Source organism: Paralichthys olivaceus, chromosome 18 (assembly GCF_024713975.1).
Source record: "Paralichthys olivaceus isolate ysfri-2021 chromosome 18, ASM2471397v2, whole genome shotgun sequence".
Classification (NCBI taxonomy): domain Eukaryota; kingdom Metazoa; phylum Chordata; class Actinopteri; order Pleuronectiformes; family Paralichthyidae; genus Paralichthys; species Paralichthys olivaceus.
The window spans coordinates 1,142,896-1,160,980 of NC_091110.1; the positions used below are offsets into that span (position 1 = coordinate 1,142,896).

General features: G+C 41.1%; 1 protein-coding gene across 6 annotated transcripts in view; it reads left to right on the plus strand.

The window, feature by feature from the left end:
• scai (suppressor of cancer cell invasion) overlaps positions 1–18,085 on the plus strand; it is an 80,450-nt gene that overhangs the window by 25,425 nt on the left and 36,940 nt on the right. For 4 of the 6 annotated variants that reach the window (XM_069513978.1, XM_069513976.1, XM_069513977.1 and 1 more), the window contains exons 3-4: positions 14,037–14,132; positions 14,231–14,317. The exons of the other annotated variants lie outside the window; for them this stretch is intronic. In XM_069513978.1, coding sequence (XP_069370079.1) covers positions 14,037–14,132; positions 14,231–14,317 — 183 coding nt within the window. The remainder of the gene's footprint in view (positions 1–14,036; positions 14,133–14,230; positions 14,318–18,085) is intronic. 6 annotated transcript variants of the gene reach the window in all.

Genomic DNA, 18,085 nt, shown 5'->3' on the forward strand with positions numbered 1-18,085 from the left:
CATTGGGCCAACTTCACCCTGCAATTTAAATATTTTCAATTGAAGTCTAAACCATTTGCACCCTGTATGCACTTTTGGCTATTCAAAAATTGAATTTGTACAAGTTAAAATGTGTAAAATTTTGAATGAGGTGGAACATGATTATGTCAACCAGTTGACAACACATCTGTAATTTGATTAAGTCTGTTCTGCTGCAAAAACATTTAAATATTGTGAATAATTCAGGGCGAAAATCTCTAGTTTTTTAAAATTCTAATTAGTACACAATTTACAAAACTCACCCGTTGGCACCTGTCTGATGGTGAAACACTGACTCTCTGTAGCACTCTTTGTAGTCCGATATCTGTACACAACATGCGCGCAAAGATGGTTTATTAATGTTCCAAAACATTTTAAAAATAATACATAATGATAAATGAAATTTAAAAACGTCTATATACAGATAAAAAAGTTTCCAAATCTATCAAAAACATTCATTGTACACTAATTATAGTTAAAATGAAAATGTTTAAAGATGAGCAAGTTAGTTATTAACAAGCAAAGCATCCAAGTTGTGTGCTCATAGATCTGCTATTTCTGTTGTTGATGTTTTTGTTTTTAATAAAGTATTAATTAAGGGTTCAAGTGATCAAACTATTTTTTCTGTGGACCCCACAGTTGAGATAGATTTTTTTAAAGAAATAGCAAAAGAATGACTGTGTAAACACATAAAATAAAACCAATTGTTCATAACACTATTTCATAATACATCCTACCTGAACTGTTAAAAGGATTTCGAGATGATCTCACAACCACACACTTGAGCCTACGAAGAAATACAAACACAGGCCTGGTTAGCATCATGATAACACACTCACATTATGTTGTTTAGCATTGTTCGTTTCATGCTAGCACACACATACACACAGCTCGACAACATAAAATATTCACTGTGTAACGCGGACACTTATTGAAATACATATACTCAGTACGCACGTGCATTACCGGCGAACAGCGAAAACAACAACCGGCAGAAACCAGAATGCAGGGATAACGTAACGCTTTCAGCCTCCACCAGAGTTCAAATTCATGGACCTAACTCCACCGTCAATGTCCCGGGCAAACATGCATTATGGGAAATGTAGTTCATCCAGGAAACCCGCAGATAAAGTTACGTTCAACAACTTCTAAAGTTACAATTACTTGGATTTCTAAACTATTTACAACAAAGATTCACTGTGCACATTGTATAAATGTATTCCTAGTTCCAAATTTAAGACTATTAATCGAAATTCTATTAGAAAAAAACAAAAAAAGCGTTACTTACCAGATCAGGGCTGATGATAAGACGGCGCTTAAGAAAACAAGGGCAATAAGACTAATGGAAAAAACTGAGGTGGTGGTGGTGGTTTGAAGCGGGGGATAAAAGTGCGCATTGCAAACAAATAAAAACAAATTACATCCACATCCAGAGCTAGCCAAAACTTCCCCGCATCAAGGCAAATTCAGGATGGCTGGCTCAGCTTTCCTGAAGGGAGAGATAAGCCCCACCCACCAGAACATCACTACTGTATGGTTCCTAAACTTTTTGAGCGTTCCACACAAATTCGCTATAAAATATTGAGCCCTATTCAATTAAAGTGGCATAAAGCTCAACAGAGCTCAACAATTTATAACTTGGTCAACTGCATAACGACATTTGACTGTTATGACCTTATTAGTTATGAGCTAGTACAACTGTTTGGGATTACAGTGCAGTAACTCTTAAGTTAACCAAGGAAAATAAGATGGATCAAAGATTGTGGGCACGTATACACTTGCGAAGGCTATTTTTTCCCCTGGATGGAAACCCCACAATAAGCCAATCTCCCTGAATTATTAGAACTAATTAGAATAATTAGAATTATAAACCCCTTGGTCTTAGATCCTCTGGCTGAGGGGTAGAGCGGTCATCCTCCAACCAGAAGGTCGGAAGTTCGATCCCCAGTCTTCCCATCTGCCTGCCAAAGTGTCCTTGGGCAAGATACTGAACCCCAAACTGCCCAATAGAACAACAAAAAGTGCTAGTTATAGAAGCACTGTATGTATGAATGTGTGTGTGAATGGGTGAATGGAAAACTGTAGTGTAAAGCGCTTTGAGTGGTCATCAAGACTAGAAAAGCGCTATATAAATACAACTATTTACCATTTAGTTAGCCATCCAGGTAACCTCTAAACAGAGTGAAATGTAATCCTGCTATAACACGATGAGTATAACATCCCTGAGTGTTCCCCCACCCCTCTCCCTTCTGTGATAAACACACAACTTCCTTATAACCATCTGGAGCTATCTACTCTACCTGATAGAGCTCCCGAGCATTCATTTTTAACATAAAACACCAAGATCAGTATCAGTATACACCAAAAGAGAAGGAAAAGAACGAAAGTAAAATAATATAATAATGGAGCGAAACAGGATTTGAAAGTAAAGAGTATCTTCTCTTATCTCAAATAGTCTTTAGTAATACCAATATCAGATGAATTTTGTCCCTGTCTCCTCACATCTTAGTTATTCAGTCGAGTCAATATGGAGACACAGAGATGTAATGACAACTGCTGACCAGAGGGTAACCATCGACTGTCTGAGGTTCTCATGAAAAATAACTGGTCATCGTTAAGAAGAAAGAAATATAACAATTCAACCAAAAGTACCCAACAAGCCACGGAGTAAAATATAGCGAGAGGATATTGGCAGAAAGCCTCCCACTAAATGAATTTCACTTAAATCAGTTCTGAGAATGAGGCAATTATGTTGTATTGTCCATATAACTAGAAGTCCAGCAATAAAAAGTAAAAACCTAAATGAATAAAATGTAATGAACTAAGGGCAGCCAATGTTATACAAAACCTAAATGAACCTGTGCCTTAAAGTGCCTTACCCTATATGAAGGAAAGTTCAGTTCAAAGAGTAAGGCTCTTACAGTGATCAGTTGTCATCACAATCATTCGTCATGGCAATAAAAGGAGACTGCTGACTGATAATAGACCGCTGGGTGAAAGTCTATCCAAGATCGACCTCCTGTGGATGAATTATCAGCTTTTTGCAATCAGAGCTGGATCAGACTCCAGCCTCTGAGCCAAGGTGTTGGTTGAAAAAGGCCTCCGCAGCCCCAGTGGTGCTGAATGAGTGCCGAGATCCTTTGAAGTACACCACAAGCTTTGCAGGGTATCGCAGGCTGAACTTAATATCCTTCTCGTACAGCTGTGATTTCACCTTCTTGTAAGCGCTGCGTTTGGCCGCCAGCCGGGCACTGAAGTCCGGGAAAATAAAGATTTTCTTACCCTTATAGGAGAGTTGGTGTTTCTGTATCGCCAACTGGAGCACACGTTCGCTCTCCTGATAACGGTGAAAGAATAGGATGAATGGTCGGGGATGTACATCGGGGCTTGGCTTGGCCATCAGGGCTCTGTGACATCTCTCCAGCTCCGGTGGTTTTGTAAAGCTTTCGTCGTTCAGCACTTTCACCAGAAACTCGGACATAAACTTCAGAGGACACTGTCCTCGCTGGCTGTCCTCGGTGACACAGAGGACCCTCAGATCCATACGCCTCTGTCTGTTTTCATATCCATCCAGCGTATTTTTTAATCCTTCGTTTTCTTTGGCAAGGTTCTGCACTGTGGATTTTAAACTCCTCTACGGATGTCTCCAGCGTGGTGATCCGATCACTGTGGTCTGAAAGTGCGTCCTCCGCACCGGTAAAACGGCTCTCAAACCATTCCACCTGGCATTTAGCAGCTTCCAGTGCTGTCTGAATCTGCAAAAGTGCTGCCCTTAGCTCCTCCGTGATGTTGCTTCGAACTTTCTCCAGCTCAGTTACCAATGTAGCTAGCGTTAGCTGCTCCGCCACTGCCGCCGTTGTACGCGTCGCTTGCCCTCCTTCCTCTGTGCTTTTGGTTGCTGGCCTCTCCTTTTTGCTTTTTTCCGACATCACGAAAGTAAACGTAACCTGAGAAGGTCGTTGGTGTAAATTTATGGTCACTTTATAGGCGTAAATATCAGACTAAAACGAACTATGCTCGGGAGCTCTCCTCCACGCGTCCGCTCAGCACGCCATCAGCCCGGAAGTCTCCTATTTAATCATCTTTTAAATAAAAACAAATATGGCAAAAAACTGAGTGTACCTAAATTAAGCCGTCCAAGAAGAAAATTCAAGTAACTTTCTGGAGGAATATCAAAAGATAGTGTAAATTCAAGTTTAGCAGTCTATCGAAAAACGCTTTATCTTAAAGTAGCATAGTAGTTGTATCGATATCTGCATGAAGTCAAAAACTGACTGTGAGATAAAATAAAGTAAGTCCAATACAATAGTATTCAAACAGTGTTTATTATTAATTTGACACTGAAATGGAGGCTACTCTAATAAATAAAAAAAGTTCTGTTCTTGTTTGAAGTAAAAATAATGTTTGCATGTAAAAACTTAATAAATAGCTTTTGAAAATGGCATCTTAAAATAAAGTGCTTAATTTCTGAAAAAATTATAAAAAGATATAGTTTGAGTTTACACATATAAGCAATCTCAACAAATATGTTACAATTTTCTCTTTGTTCCCACTTTCTCTTGTTCAAAAGTAAAGTCTACTGTGTGCTGCCAGAATTGACTAACTTAAAGACAGAAAAAGCAGCGCAGTTTAAATAAGACTACTGTAAATGCAAAAAAGGTTGTGCAGGTTAAAATAGAAACGACCTGTCAGAATCTATTAACAGAGTCTGGGTCCGCCTATTGGGGACCCATGTTAGATGATCATGGGCGATTTCTTCGCTTCACCTAGGTGAGTCTGTGCTTTGACTATGCGCAGCCACCTTCCTTATGACGCGTCAACATACGTTGCGCAAATCAATTACGTTGATTACCTCAACACGCCACCCTTGCCATACACAGGAATTACTTATATATAGAAATCAGGCCAGTGTCCATAGAGAGTATGTTGATTGGGCTGATCAGGATAATGTGTATTCCATTCATTCAGAATGAACTGTAAGATATGCAGAGGTGCCTGCATATGAAGTATGGCCCGGCGATTAATTAGATTTTAATTACGATTATTGCTTCCAACAATTATGAAAAAAAGTAATAATTTAGCAATGAAACTCTGTTGTTCACACAAGCAGTGTTTCTGTTGTGTGTCTGCAGCACAGATGCAAAGGGGTTGGTTGTGGCTGAGGGGGTAGAGCAGTTGTCCTCCAACCAGGAGCCCTAGTCAGGAGCTCAAATCCCAGCCCATGCCAAAGTGTCCTTGGGCAAGATGCTGATATCAGATGCAGACACCCAGGGAGCCATACACAGCTTCACTGAGTCTGACTGCAATGATCATTTTGGGTCTTTTTATACATGTTTGAACTGTTAAAAAGTTGTCTCACAGTTGTTACTGGCTCTGTCAGTAATTTACTGCTCAGCTCTGTGTTTGCATTATTCACTCTGCCCACTGCCAACGGAATCTAACGAAACCGAGCGTGCCCCGCCATCTCCTCCAGCTCTCCATACATTCTTTAAGTTTACAAATTCTTTCGTTTTTAACCAGTTTACACATTTGTCCAATGACACTGTTATTGTGTGTGTCGAGAGTGAATGGGATGGGCGGATGAATGTGCAATGTGAAAGAGAATGTAAGAATGTTAGAGAAAGAGTATATGAGAGTGGAGTCTGTAGTCTTTGTGCCATTATCTTTCTCAGGTTTTATAGTAAACAACTGCTTATAGATATCAATTTGGCCTGGGACATTATGACTAGCAGGAGGTGGAGGCAGCAGGAAATTATCTGATTATCATTAATTTATTATCATGGTTAGTAGGGCTCCATCTGATTGATCAAATATATTGAAATTCAGAGCGTGAATGCATGGTACATGGAATACCATTTATCATGGTTCTTCAAGCAGTCTTTTGTGATACGTACTGTATATGGCGCATGTTAATATTGGGATGAAGATGTGCAAAAAGCAGAGTTGTTCAGCGTGTTCTCCAGTGAGACGGCTTCTCTTGCTCTCAAAAATTGCAGAGACTTCACTGAAGATGCGCTCACTTGGGACTGATGAGGGTGGTGCACAAAGAAACTTTCTTGCTAGTTTCGAAAATAGCTTGAAACACCCTTCATTATGTCTCCACCACTGGAGTGGGTCCCCTTTCCGCCTGTCGATAAGTGGTTCCTTCAGGTACAGATGTAGCTCATCCTCAACGCAGCGACTGGCCGGCAGGTCACCAGTGTGGGCTGCCAGCAGAGAACTAAACATCTCATCAACATGGCTGTGGATGTGTCTTCTCTCCGTTGCCTTTGGGGATGTTTCCGTCATCCTCCACACTGGTCTCCACTGCAGCAGCCTGCTCCTCCGTACTGGCTCCTTCTGTGGCAGCATGCTCCTCTCAAGTGGTCTGCTGTGTGGCAGCCTCCTCTTCCTCTTTCAACCATCCTTTGGCCTTACTCAATGTTGTGGCAGAGGAGAATGCGTGACTCATATAACGAGAATCTAAGAGACAGGCCAGCTCCACAGCTTTCGTGTCTTCTACTTTTGAGAAACACTTGTCCAGGCTCTCCCTCATTGCTTGCCTGAGCATTCTGATGCCTTTTGTGGAGGGCCCCTCATCATCTTGAAGTAGCATCTTCAGCACAGTCAGGCATGGAATGATGCAGGATGCTGATGAGTTGCTGTGGCTCACCTGAAGTGTCACTTCCTCTATTGGGAGAAGAGTTTCAATTAAATTGGACACAAGGTCCCACTGGTGAGCAGTGAGACCTGCAAATCCTCCATGTTCACCACAGTAGATGGTAAGCGCACGCTTTTGCTCCAGCATTCTTTGCAGCATGTGGAGCGTTGAGTTCCACCTCATTGGCACAGCCTGGATTATTTTGTGCTCTGGCAGTCCTAGTTCCCTCTGGATGTTTCGCAAACGCTGTTTTGCCAGAATGGAGTGGTGGTAATGTGTGGCACACTTCTTAAGAATTGCAATGACATCTGTGACGGCTCTTTGACTTGACAGACCGTCCTTCACCACAAGTTGCAAGGTGTGCGCTGTGCAGCTGAGGTCTGGGAGTTCAGCAAGCCTCATTCCCTCCACAGTGTTTGCTCCGCTGTCTCGAAGCACTAGTGCTACACGGTCTTTGCTTATCTTCCAGTCCTCAAGCATACTGAAGAATGTCTCCTTCAGGTATTCCCCAGTGTGGGGCCCATGCATCGCTCTTGTGTTTAAGACAACCTGCTTTCTTGTCCATTCAGCATCAATGAAATGGCATGTCAGGCTCATGAGAGACTCACACCAGACCAGGAGTCTGTGGTGAAGGAGAGATAGTAGCCAGCATTCTCTGGTTGAATCAGGGCTTTGATCTTGCCCACAACCTTGTGGTGAACTTCTTGCAGCTTTTCAGTTCGGTAATACTTTTCACTTTTCAGTGCATATCGTGGCTCTGCTGCAGCCATGAGGCACTTAAAGCCAACATCAGACACCACCGTAAACGGTTGGTTGTCAGTGACTATCATCTCCATGACTAGTTTGTCCATTAGTTTCGACCTGTCATCTGAGTTTGTCCACTTTCTTTGTTTTTGAAACATGTCCTCTATTGTTGGCTGAGATGAAGTTGCCTCATCCTGATGAGAGTCAGATTCCTGTTTCTTCTGTGCTGTTTCATACAACTCAGGGTGATGAATCCTAAGATGGGACCACAGGTTTGAAGTATTTTTGTTTTTTCCCGTTGTTGCTCCCATGCTGACACCTTCATTGCATGTATTGCAAACTGCCTTCCCTGGTGTTGGTTGAGTGTAATACTTCCATACTGCACTTTTAAATTTAACTCTATCCATCTGCAATAAGGGTTTAAAAAGAGAGAGTTAAAAGTGGGGCCACATGCTGACATATGCTCAACTCATCATGCTTAATTTATTACAGCATTTGGGAAGCCTGTAGTTGATTTTATTATGTAAATGTTATATTTTAACATGTGATAGCAGGGACCCTGTCATTCAAAACTAGGCTGCTACATTACTAACGATTAATGTTACTATAGCTGAAAAAATAGTACAATAGCAATAGGAGAGACTCACACTTTTCTTTAGCCATCCCCTCAATGTGCAATAAAACTGGACTGAATTTAGTTCATTAGGTTATTTTACTCTCTCTCTCTCTCTCACTCATTCACTCACTCACTCAAACTAGGGCTGCCAACGAATATTCTAAATTCGAATATATATTCAAAATTTTAAAAAAAATGGAGATTCGACTGTGGAAAAAAACACATCAGCGGCTGCTTTGCGAGTGGGCGCATTGCATGACAGGACAGGCCACAGGAGTTGCACTTGCACAGCGTCACTCACTGCTGAAAGTGAGACGTGACCACGGTTGCCAGGCGGGTGGATGCATATTTGGGCTGGTTTCGGATCGGTTCGGCAGGGTAGCCGAAACACGGGCATCCTTCTCCCTGCGACCCTCTGTTCAGCAGGCAGCAGTCTCACTCACTAATTCACTCACATACACACCCACTACAGCTCTGGCTGACGTGCCCCCTAAACTCGCAACATACACTCCCGCTACCTTCAGCTCACGTCACCCACAGAGACCCGTTATTACCGGACTGGATGTCTAACCCACACACATTCGTCTACTATCACAGACTATTTCCATTTGGATATGTTCACCAGCCCGTCTGGAGGGACCGCGCGCGCAAGCAGAGCTGCCACTTATGTTTATATAACGTTATTGGGCAGTAACACGGTAACGTTACTAGTAGTTGTGAGTTGTAGAGGGCTGTATGTTTATTACAATTTCGGGAGAGTTTGCTGCCTTAACTTACCTTCGAAACATATATCTGCTCTCCGTAGCTTCTCCTCTCGACAGAATTGTTTCTCCTCTCTGCCGTGTGTGTGAGCAGTGTGCATGCACAGCTCTCACTGCTGATTGGCTGTTACCTGGCTCTGTGTGTAACCAATCAGATGGTGCTGTGGGTGGGACACTGCTGGAGACAGAGTAAAGACTACAGACAGAGAGGCGCAGCTGCATCAGAGCCAAAGTAACCCGGTTTGAAAGTGATCTATTATTGGCGGTCGGATTTAAAAAAAGGTCGATGCCGATATGCGTCAAAATGCTGAATATCGGCGCCGATAATCGGCCCGGCTGATAATCGGTCGATCCCTAGCACTGACATCCTTTGACACCAAAAACAATTGTTTCTGTTTTGTCCTTATTTAACTGGAAAAAATTCTCACTCATCAATATGTTCACTGCATTTATTTTGTGCCTGTATTGGTCCGTAATCATCAGGTGTTATTGTTATCCAAATTTGTATGTCGTCTGCGTAGGTATGGTAGGATATTTTATTGTCTTGAAAGATACAAGCTAGTGGGGGCATGTAAATCAGAGAGCTGGACCCTGGGGAACTCCTTGTCCTTTTTTCAGGTCTGTAATGGTGCATTCACACCGAACGCGTTGCTGTAAATTCCCTAAATGCGCCAAAGAATCATTTGAATTTATTCGGGTTAGGGTCAACATCAGGCGCATTTGGAGCATTTGACATGGCAATTCAAATGCTCCACATGCCTCAAGTTAGGGATGCACAATTTTTCTGATCGATACCTATAAGCGATAATTACGTGCTTCACATGGCCGATACCAATAATAATTTGTGCATAAACTATAAGCCTGTAGTTTATGAGAGTAAGGAAGTTTTCTCCATACTTTGGCCTTCATGTAGCATCAAAATAAATTAGGGCTGCAAGCAGCACTGGTTGGCCCCAAGCACTTGCAAACTCGGGACCTAAGTTCGCCATGGGGGTGGGCTGTTGGGGACTGCACCCCAAGTGCACCTCGGTAAGGATAAATGCTTCACTTTCTGCATCCGTCGCGCAGCGCTGGACCACTCCCACTAATCATGCATTACGGACCATGCCATCAAGTGTAGACCACACGGTGACAAATAAATAAATGACATCTCTTGTAAATGATGATTCAGAAACAAATAACCTTCCACATTTCATACAAGTACAAAAAATAAATCACAAATTTGAATATGAATTTCTTTTTCCTTTTTGGTGAAACAATTTGGTGAAGAATCTCATTTAAATGCTAGCACCTTGTGACATAAAAAAAAACTTGGCAGTTTTTATCAAGACTGAACTTCTTTCAATAAAGTGGCATTTCACTCATAAAATCCATCTTTTGTGGTTGAGAAAAGTCAGCGTAAAATCAGAGAAATAAGATAAATTCAAATGCTCTAGAATAATAACATTTCATAAATTTCAAACATTCAAGACATCCATTCTTTTAAATTGAGAGCAGATGTCACAGAGATTAATTCTCTTATTCGAGAGTTTCAGTGCTGATTGGACAGTTCTCAATGGGCACCACGCTTTTGTCAATACAAAATAAACTGTTTTACTTTTTAACATGAACTAAAGTTTTCTACTAACGTTAATTGACACTCATCAGAAAGTTTAATTGTCGGCAACCAAATCATATAGGGCAGGCAGGGAGACATCTGAAAAGCACTTCTTATTCTCCTAAACATCTTCGTCACGATGACGAACTCGTCAGGTGATTTCTGAGATCCATAGTGTTTAAATTTGCAAATGTTTTTCCCCCTCTCGGAACCTTTGCACATTTGTTGCAAATTGCAATCCTACAGTGATTCTCAGGAAGTATGATAAACTTCCACACCAGCAACTTAGTTTTCAGTTCTGACATAAAGACATCATGCTGGTATGGACAGGCACAGATGTATAATGTCAAGAGCGCAACAAGGAACAACCAGGCACAACCAGGCGGGCGTTTATCGGACATTTTATCGGCTATAATTTCTGATTCAGATAAATAAATAATAATAAAAAATCCATAAAACAGTACAGACCCGTACCGCTTCAACAAATCCATACAAGAAGATGTGAAGTCTGGGTACCAAGCTTCGAGGATGAGGCTGAAGACTTTGTGAGGAAACATTCAGTGATCCATCAAGAAAACAGACCCTAGCAGAAAAACTCAATAATGTGGACCCACCAACAACAACCCTAAGCACTTCCATCATGGAAAGGAGTCCAAGATGTGGTAAAGCATGGCAGGTCATCTTCTGTTTCAGGTCCCAGTGGTATACCATACAAAGTATACAAAAAATCCCCCAAGATCCTCAGATGCTTTGGAAGCTTATCCATGAAATTTGATCTCAAGGCATTGTTCTAACTAGCTGAGGGACAGCAGATGGATTTTTCCTTTCACATATGAATAACATAGTGGGAGGTTCTCTGCTCAGACATCTTCACAACAGCAACAAATCCTCCAGAAGCAGGATGTAACCTATTATTTCAGCTGTAGAGAGATCATGCAATTATGTTTACAACACATTAACACCAGCTAACCCAGATCTCTGGAGTTCAGTGTATGTCTCAAAGCAGCTTTTGGATGCTATTGGGCCCTCAACTCACTTGTCCAAAAAGCAAAGGAGAAGAAAGAAAACCTCACAGTTGTCAAAAATGAAAATAAATTGTTGTAGCTAAGGGCCTAATTAGTTTGTGAGGCTAACTGTAGTGTGAGGGTTAATCCTGGGTTTGAGCTTCATCCCCATGAAATGCCAGACTTACAATGTAATTTATGTAATTGTTTTCATGTATGTAGGTGGGTTTTTGCAATGAATAAGTAGCATTCACTTTATAGCATTAGGCTATATATAATTTGGATTATTGTAAAGATCAAGATCATAACTTGCTAACTTTAATAGCATTATGTGTCATTGTAGATGTAGAAAAATGCGTGTGTAAAGGGAGGAACTGCAGGCACACCTGCATGGTGTGGAAGCAAAGCGTTGCACACACAGGAAAAATATATGCTTTTCTATTGACTATATTGATGGTCTGCAGCTGGTGTGCCCTGGACATCATTCACCTATACTTATAAAATTAACTATGTTTTTAACAGCTTGGTATCATGATACCTTTCTAGTATTAGTATACTGTGCAGCACTAATATGGGTCCAACCCCCATAGTCTTATTAAAGATGCAATGAACCACATCCAAAATCACATCTAATAAAACTTAGAAAGTTTCAGCCTGTCAAGAATGGGATCATCACTGGGTGCATATGCACCATCTCCCCTATCAAGGGAATGAACCTGATCATTGCAACCAGGGCAGATTCAAGAGGGCTGAAGACTCCTACGAGAAGTCATCTGACCGCAATCAGGGGATTCATGGATTACCTGACTCTAACAACACCGATCCATGTGCAGGCAAGATGGGTCCTAGCATAGCGTAACCGGATGGCTCAAGCCATGATTCAAAGGGGGATAATCAATGAAAAGTTTTTTTTGACAATTTCCTGAACAGGCCCTGGCGGCACATCACCTCAACCCTCATCCACCTCCACTGGCTCCCAATCAAGGCCTGCAAGTACAAACTCCTCCTTCTCACCTATATGATATGGTGTGCCCCTCCTAGCCACACCATATCACTGAAATCCACAATGCTGCATCTCTGGACAGCTTAAAAAAACTACCCAAACAGTACCTGTTCACTAAGGCATTTGGCCTCTGTTAATGTTCCACCCTGCCATTAGTGCTCAGTCTATTTCTGTCTTGTTTTGTGTGTTTAATTTTGTGTAGGCCCCCACCTTATTTAAAGGTACAGTGTGTAGAATTTTGTGATATCTAGTGTTGAAATTGCATGTTGCTGCTGAATATCCCTCACCTCATCCTCCCCTTCCAAACCTGTGGTAGCCTTTAGTTGTTTTAAAAACTCAAAAGATGTTTAGTTTTTCCAGTCTGCACTACTGTAAAAAATCATGGAGGCCTCCGTAAAAAGGACCCCCTTGATGTAAATATTTAAGTATTTAAATATAAATGGCCTTTTGTAGGGTAAAGAAAACTACAATTTAGATGAAATGAACTAGTGAAAACATCATGAAGATTATTCTACATTAAATTTCTGCCCTTTCACCTAAATCTTACACACTGGACCTTTAACCTAATATTCTATGATGTGATGCAGCAGGTAACTGGTGGGCTGGATACTCTCCTAGTTGGAAACACCTGGGCCCAGTGTTCTTCCTATAAAAGTCTGTCCTCACGGCTGAAACGCTCTCTTTCTCTCTCACCCACCTGACTTTCATGCAGTCTTGCTTTGTTCTCATCAATCTAATATCATCCCCACACAACACACACACTTCATCCATGCATCAACGCTCACTCACTACTGATTCCACTGATGAACACACCTCATTACCTCCTTCGTTTGTGTTATGTTCATCTGGTAATTGTATTTAAATAAATGACTAATTTTTTTTTGCTTTCAATCAGCGTCTCTCTCCTTTATCACAGTTTCTGAGTTGGGTCGTGATTTTTTGTTTTTTTTATTCCTACTGACACATTTAGTGTCCTTGGGTCTCTTGAAAGGCGCTATATAAATTCAAGTTGTTATTAAACAAATTGGTCATAAGTGAGTGGAATAATTAACCTGTATTTCTCTATCAATGAGGGTTTATTTGCTTTTGTACAGTAGAACAAATGTAAAAACAAGATTTGTATATAAAGCTAGCATACCATCAAAGATGGTCAGCTGTCAATTATGGTTGCATCCACATATTTGATAGCTTGATCATGAGCTACCATTAGACAGCAGCTAACATTTGCATTCATTGATTTTCTAGCCATTCACTGAAACATATTTCTGTGTAATGCATAGTTTACATCAATACAAAAGTTTGTTTTAAGCACTTCCAGTTCATTTGTAAGCTTAAATAATTGTGCGTCAGAGGTGCATTGGCATTTTCTGGATTAAAAACATCTTTACCATTGTGCTCCTAATGGAACATATTAAACGTTGAAATGCTAAACAGTGGTGGTTGATTGCTGTTGTTAGCTGTTGTCTAATGGTAGCTATTGAGTTATCAAATAAGCTGTTTAATCATGAAACATGGTCCCATGTTCTTCCAGATTTTAACTATCCATTATCTTTTCAGTTACTAATTTGTGAAATGATAACATTTTGTCAGATTCTGTGTGACTCATAAACCTGGATCACAGCAGTACATTGTCTTTTGTGCTCTTTGCTGTAGGGACCTTCCTCAGTATGGACACAAGCAGTGGCAATCCTACTTTGGACGGACTTTTGATGTCTACACTAAACTATGGAAATTTCAACAGCAGCACAGGTTTTTTCCATCTTCCATCTCTCTTTATGTATTATGCAATTACATATGATCCAAATAATCTAAATGTGGTCCAATTGTTTGTTTGTTTTCAATGACAGACAGATTCTGGACAGTCGGTATGGCTTGAAGAGATGGCAAATTGGGGAAGTTGCATCCAAAATTGGACAGCTTTACTACCATTACTAGTAAGTCAAACTGTGTGATAATAGATAATAGATCAAAGGGAAAATTAATACCTCATATAGTCCTGTCCCATACCATGATACATGCTACAACATTTGGTCAAAATATAATCACATAGGTTTCACTATATTTATTTGGAAAAATCATATGCTTGAAGGCTGACCAGGTGGGCGCCACCGCACCACAGGTCTCTCTGGAGGCCGATAAGGTGGGTGCAACTGCACTTCAGGTCTCTCCAGAGGCACAACAGGTGGGTGTTGCCATATGCAGGGTCTCTACCAAGCCCCAACAGGAGGGCACCAAAGTAGACCGGTTCTCTCCCGAAGAACTCTTTCTCCAGCAGTGGGGCGACAGAGTGGTAGCGAAGGACGGGAAGAGTAAGTGGCTGCACCACCTACTGCTGACCAGGGTAAGGAAGAGGCACCGGCTGCACCGTCGACTGGGGATCAGGAATAGGCAGAGCTGTTATCCTCACCGCTGTCTTTAGACAAGGAGCAGGTGTCGTCCTTACTGCTGACTTCAGACAAGGTGCATGCATCAGCATCACCACTGACTTCAGAAGAGGCTCCCTTTGCATCATTTAAAACAACTCCACCATTTGATTTAGCGCAGTCACTGACTGGAGCTGCTTTGAATCTGTCCAATTACTGGCCATGTTGGGCTCCATATTGAGCGCCAATGTGGCAAAGTCCCCTGGCACTGTGAGTCTTCCAATGTCAGCTAGACAACAGCTGCTCACCAGTTTCATCATATTAAAAGGAATATAAATCACCCAGCACATAACCTTTTCCACTGGCTACTCAGCTCAGCTCTCTGGCTCTGTTTGTGTGTCTCACTTTGTGTCTCTTCCGGTGTTTAGCAGCTCTCTGAGTGATTTGCCAACTGGACTTGTTGTGCCAAATCACCCCTCTGGAACAGCCAGAGGTGAGCCACCTCTACAAGAATAAAAGAGCTAACCCCTCCTTCTGACTAGCAGAAATTAGAATAACTTTATTCATAAAGTTATTTATCAGATTGCCATTTAAGATCAGGGAGTTAAAGATGCCAGAAAAGCACACTTCTCAAAGTGAACAAATAAAAACCAGAACAATCTTAAAATCTTCTACTTCTCATCTTCCTCCGTCAACTATTGACCCTTTAATTAACCCTATTTTATTTATATGGAACTTGGATCATTATCTTGTGTAAAATAGGAGGTGTCCCACACTTTGCAGGCTACATCTAGCTTGTGTTTCTGTCAGATACATATTTATCTAAGAAATTGAGCTTGTATTTGTCTGTCATTTGTCAGAGCTCATTTTTGTGTCTAAACAGCTCAAGTAAATATGGAATGAGTCAGAAGCTTCTGCTACTAATTGAAAACATATTGTGGTAGGCCTCAACCACTACAGGACACATAAACATCACTGCATGTACCTAGTTGACATAAAATTGACCAGCTCCGTGTAGAGAGTGTGTAGACACACTCTGGCAGCATGTAATGTTAGCCTACAGTTAGCTAGTTGCTACCTCAAACTTGAGTCTACATTACAATAAAATGCCTAAAGCTAAACGTTCGAAAGAGTGGCTATATTTCTCATGAAAGTTTTCTGATACTGGGAGCAATGGAAGAGCAAGTAGTATTTTGCTGTATTAAGAACTGAAACTGTTATTTAGTGTAAAGGTTTTGTGATTTTTTTTAAATTGAACATTCAAGATTTTTGCACTTATTTATATTATATATTTAGTATAGTTTATTTTAGTATAGGTCAACTTGTTAAAAGTTGGTATTGAATTTTAACTTCCAGTTTGTCCGAGCAATAAAAAAGCCACTCTTATCATTGACCATTGTTTTGTGCTTTTTTAAGAAAAGAGTACCAGTTTCTGTCTAAGTGCAGGCATCAGAACGATTTTGAAAAGCATCAATTTAGCACCCAACCCCACTTATAACTCATCCTCCCTCCCCCACATCGGCTTCTCAGACCACATCACGATTATTCCTTCCTACAGACCTTGGATGAAGTTGAAAACCTGTTAAAAAATAAATCAGTTTGGCCAGATACTAAACCCCTTCACAGGTCTGTGACTGTGACCTTTTTCCGATCAGCAAATACAACTTCTATGCATTTTTTGAGATCTAAAACAACACTCCTGCCCTAAAAGCCCAACAAATTCCTGATGAACAGACTCTGTACTCAACCCCAACCAGAAAAGAGTCCCTTCTCAGCATAACACTTGCAAGATGGGTGCTCAGTGACTGAATAGCAACTGTAGGGATATGTAGGGATGTCGCAATGTGAAGTTTTGGTGCCAGGTTTGTTGTCATACAGGAAATATCACGGTTTTCATGATTATCGATACGATAAATTGAAAAATACACACAACAAGCAATATATAGCTAATAATATAGCTAATGACCTGTATTATCATCATCAACTATATTGAGTTTTTTTTTTTTTGTGAAACGTTTGGCTATTTAACAGTAATTTACCTAAGCTTTATTATTTAGTTGCCTTATTGGTCAGTGAATTTGTGTTTCCTGCTTGATAAGCATGTGTATCTGTATGGGAATTTAATTGTGAAGGGTCACCGATGGAAGTTGTTCTTTTTAAAGAGCGAAGTATTGACTAGTTGTGAAAAAATAAACAGGCATACTATTCTGGTTCAAGCCACATTCTTCATGTCCGTATTATACTATAACCTCTTAGTATAGGTGAATTAATCTATGCTACAATTTCTATTGGTTAATGGGAAGAGAAAAAGAGCAAGAGAGAGGTCAATTGCAGGGGATATCTCCTCTTACTGTGATCTGCGATGGAGTTTTTCCAGCATTGGTGGAAATCAGTCTGTTACTTAAGTTCTCTCTTCTCAACTAACGTTTCAGTGGCTCACACACACAAACAAGCACACTGCACGCACACAGAATGTGACTAGCAAGAGATTTCACCACACGGCTCACACACAAATTGCGTGACTCGAGAGAGGCAGGACAACATAGTTGGTGTAATTGAAATCTGAAAATTCAAGAGGTTGGATTACCAAATTTGTCTTTGTGTATTTTATTAGGGGTTTACTGCAGAAAGGTTCAACGCAGAGAGTCAGAGGGATCTCAACAGTGCTGATGCAGAACAGTCAAATGCAAACATCTTATATAGGACTGTTTGACTGAGCCAGTCCAGACTGGATCTGTAGGCACAGTTTCAGACAGGAATTAAGACACAGGAAACCTATTTGCATACGATTCCTTTGAAGATAAAGCATAGTTCCCTGGACAGTCAATAAGTAATAGAAAGGTCATAAAGGTAATAGAAAGGTCTTGCGGTTTTCAGGTCACAAGAGTTACTTTTCAACTACAAAACAGATTCCCACACAAAATGTATCATCACAAATACTGTAGGGTACAGCCAATTGCTGTGTTTGTGGTCACAGGCATTCTGACATGTAGAACAAGCCGGAGAGATCAGAAAGCAGGGAGTCATAAGGATCTGTCTGAGAAGCCGGCCCAATATCCAAATGATAGTGAAAACAACTATTACAGTTATTGACAGGAGGAAAAGTTCCTCTTAGGCCCCCCAGGCCTGGCTGTCTGAAGGGATGCCATGGAGGTCAGCATTCCATCATCGTCCAGCAGAGGTGACCCATAGTCACTCGTACAGGTGTATTCTCTGGAACATGTGTACTGTGTCACTCACCGAAGCAGCTAAGGTGGCACTTGGCTCTCACCAATAGCTGTGCTGGTCAACGCTACCCCAACTTCACTGATCCTGATCCAGAAAAATGCCACAGGTCTC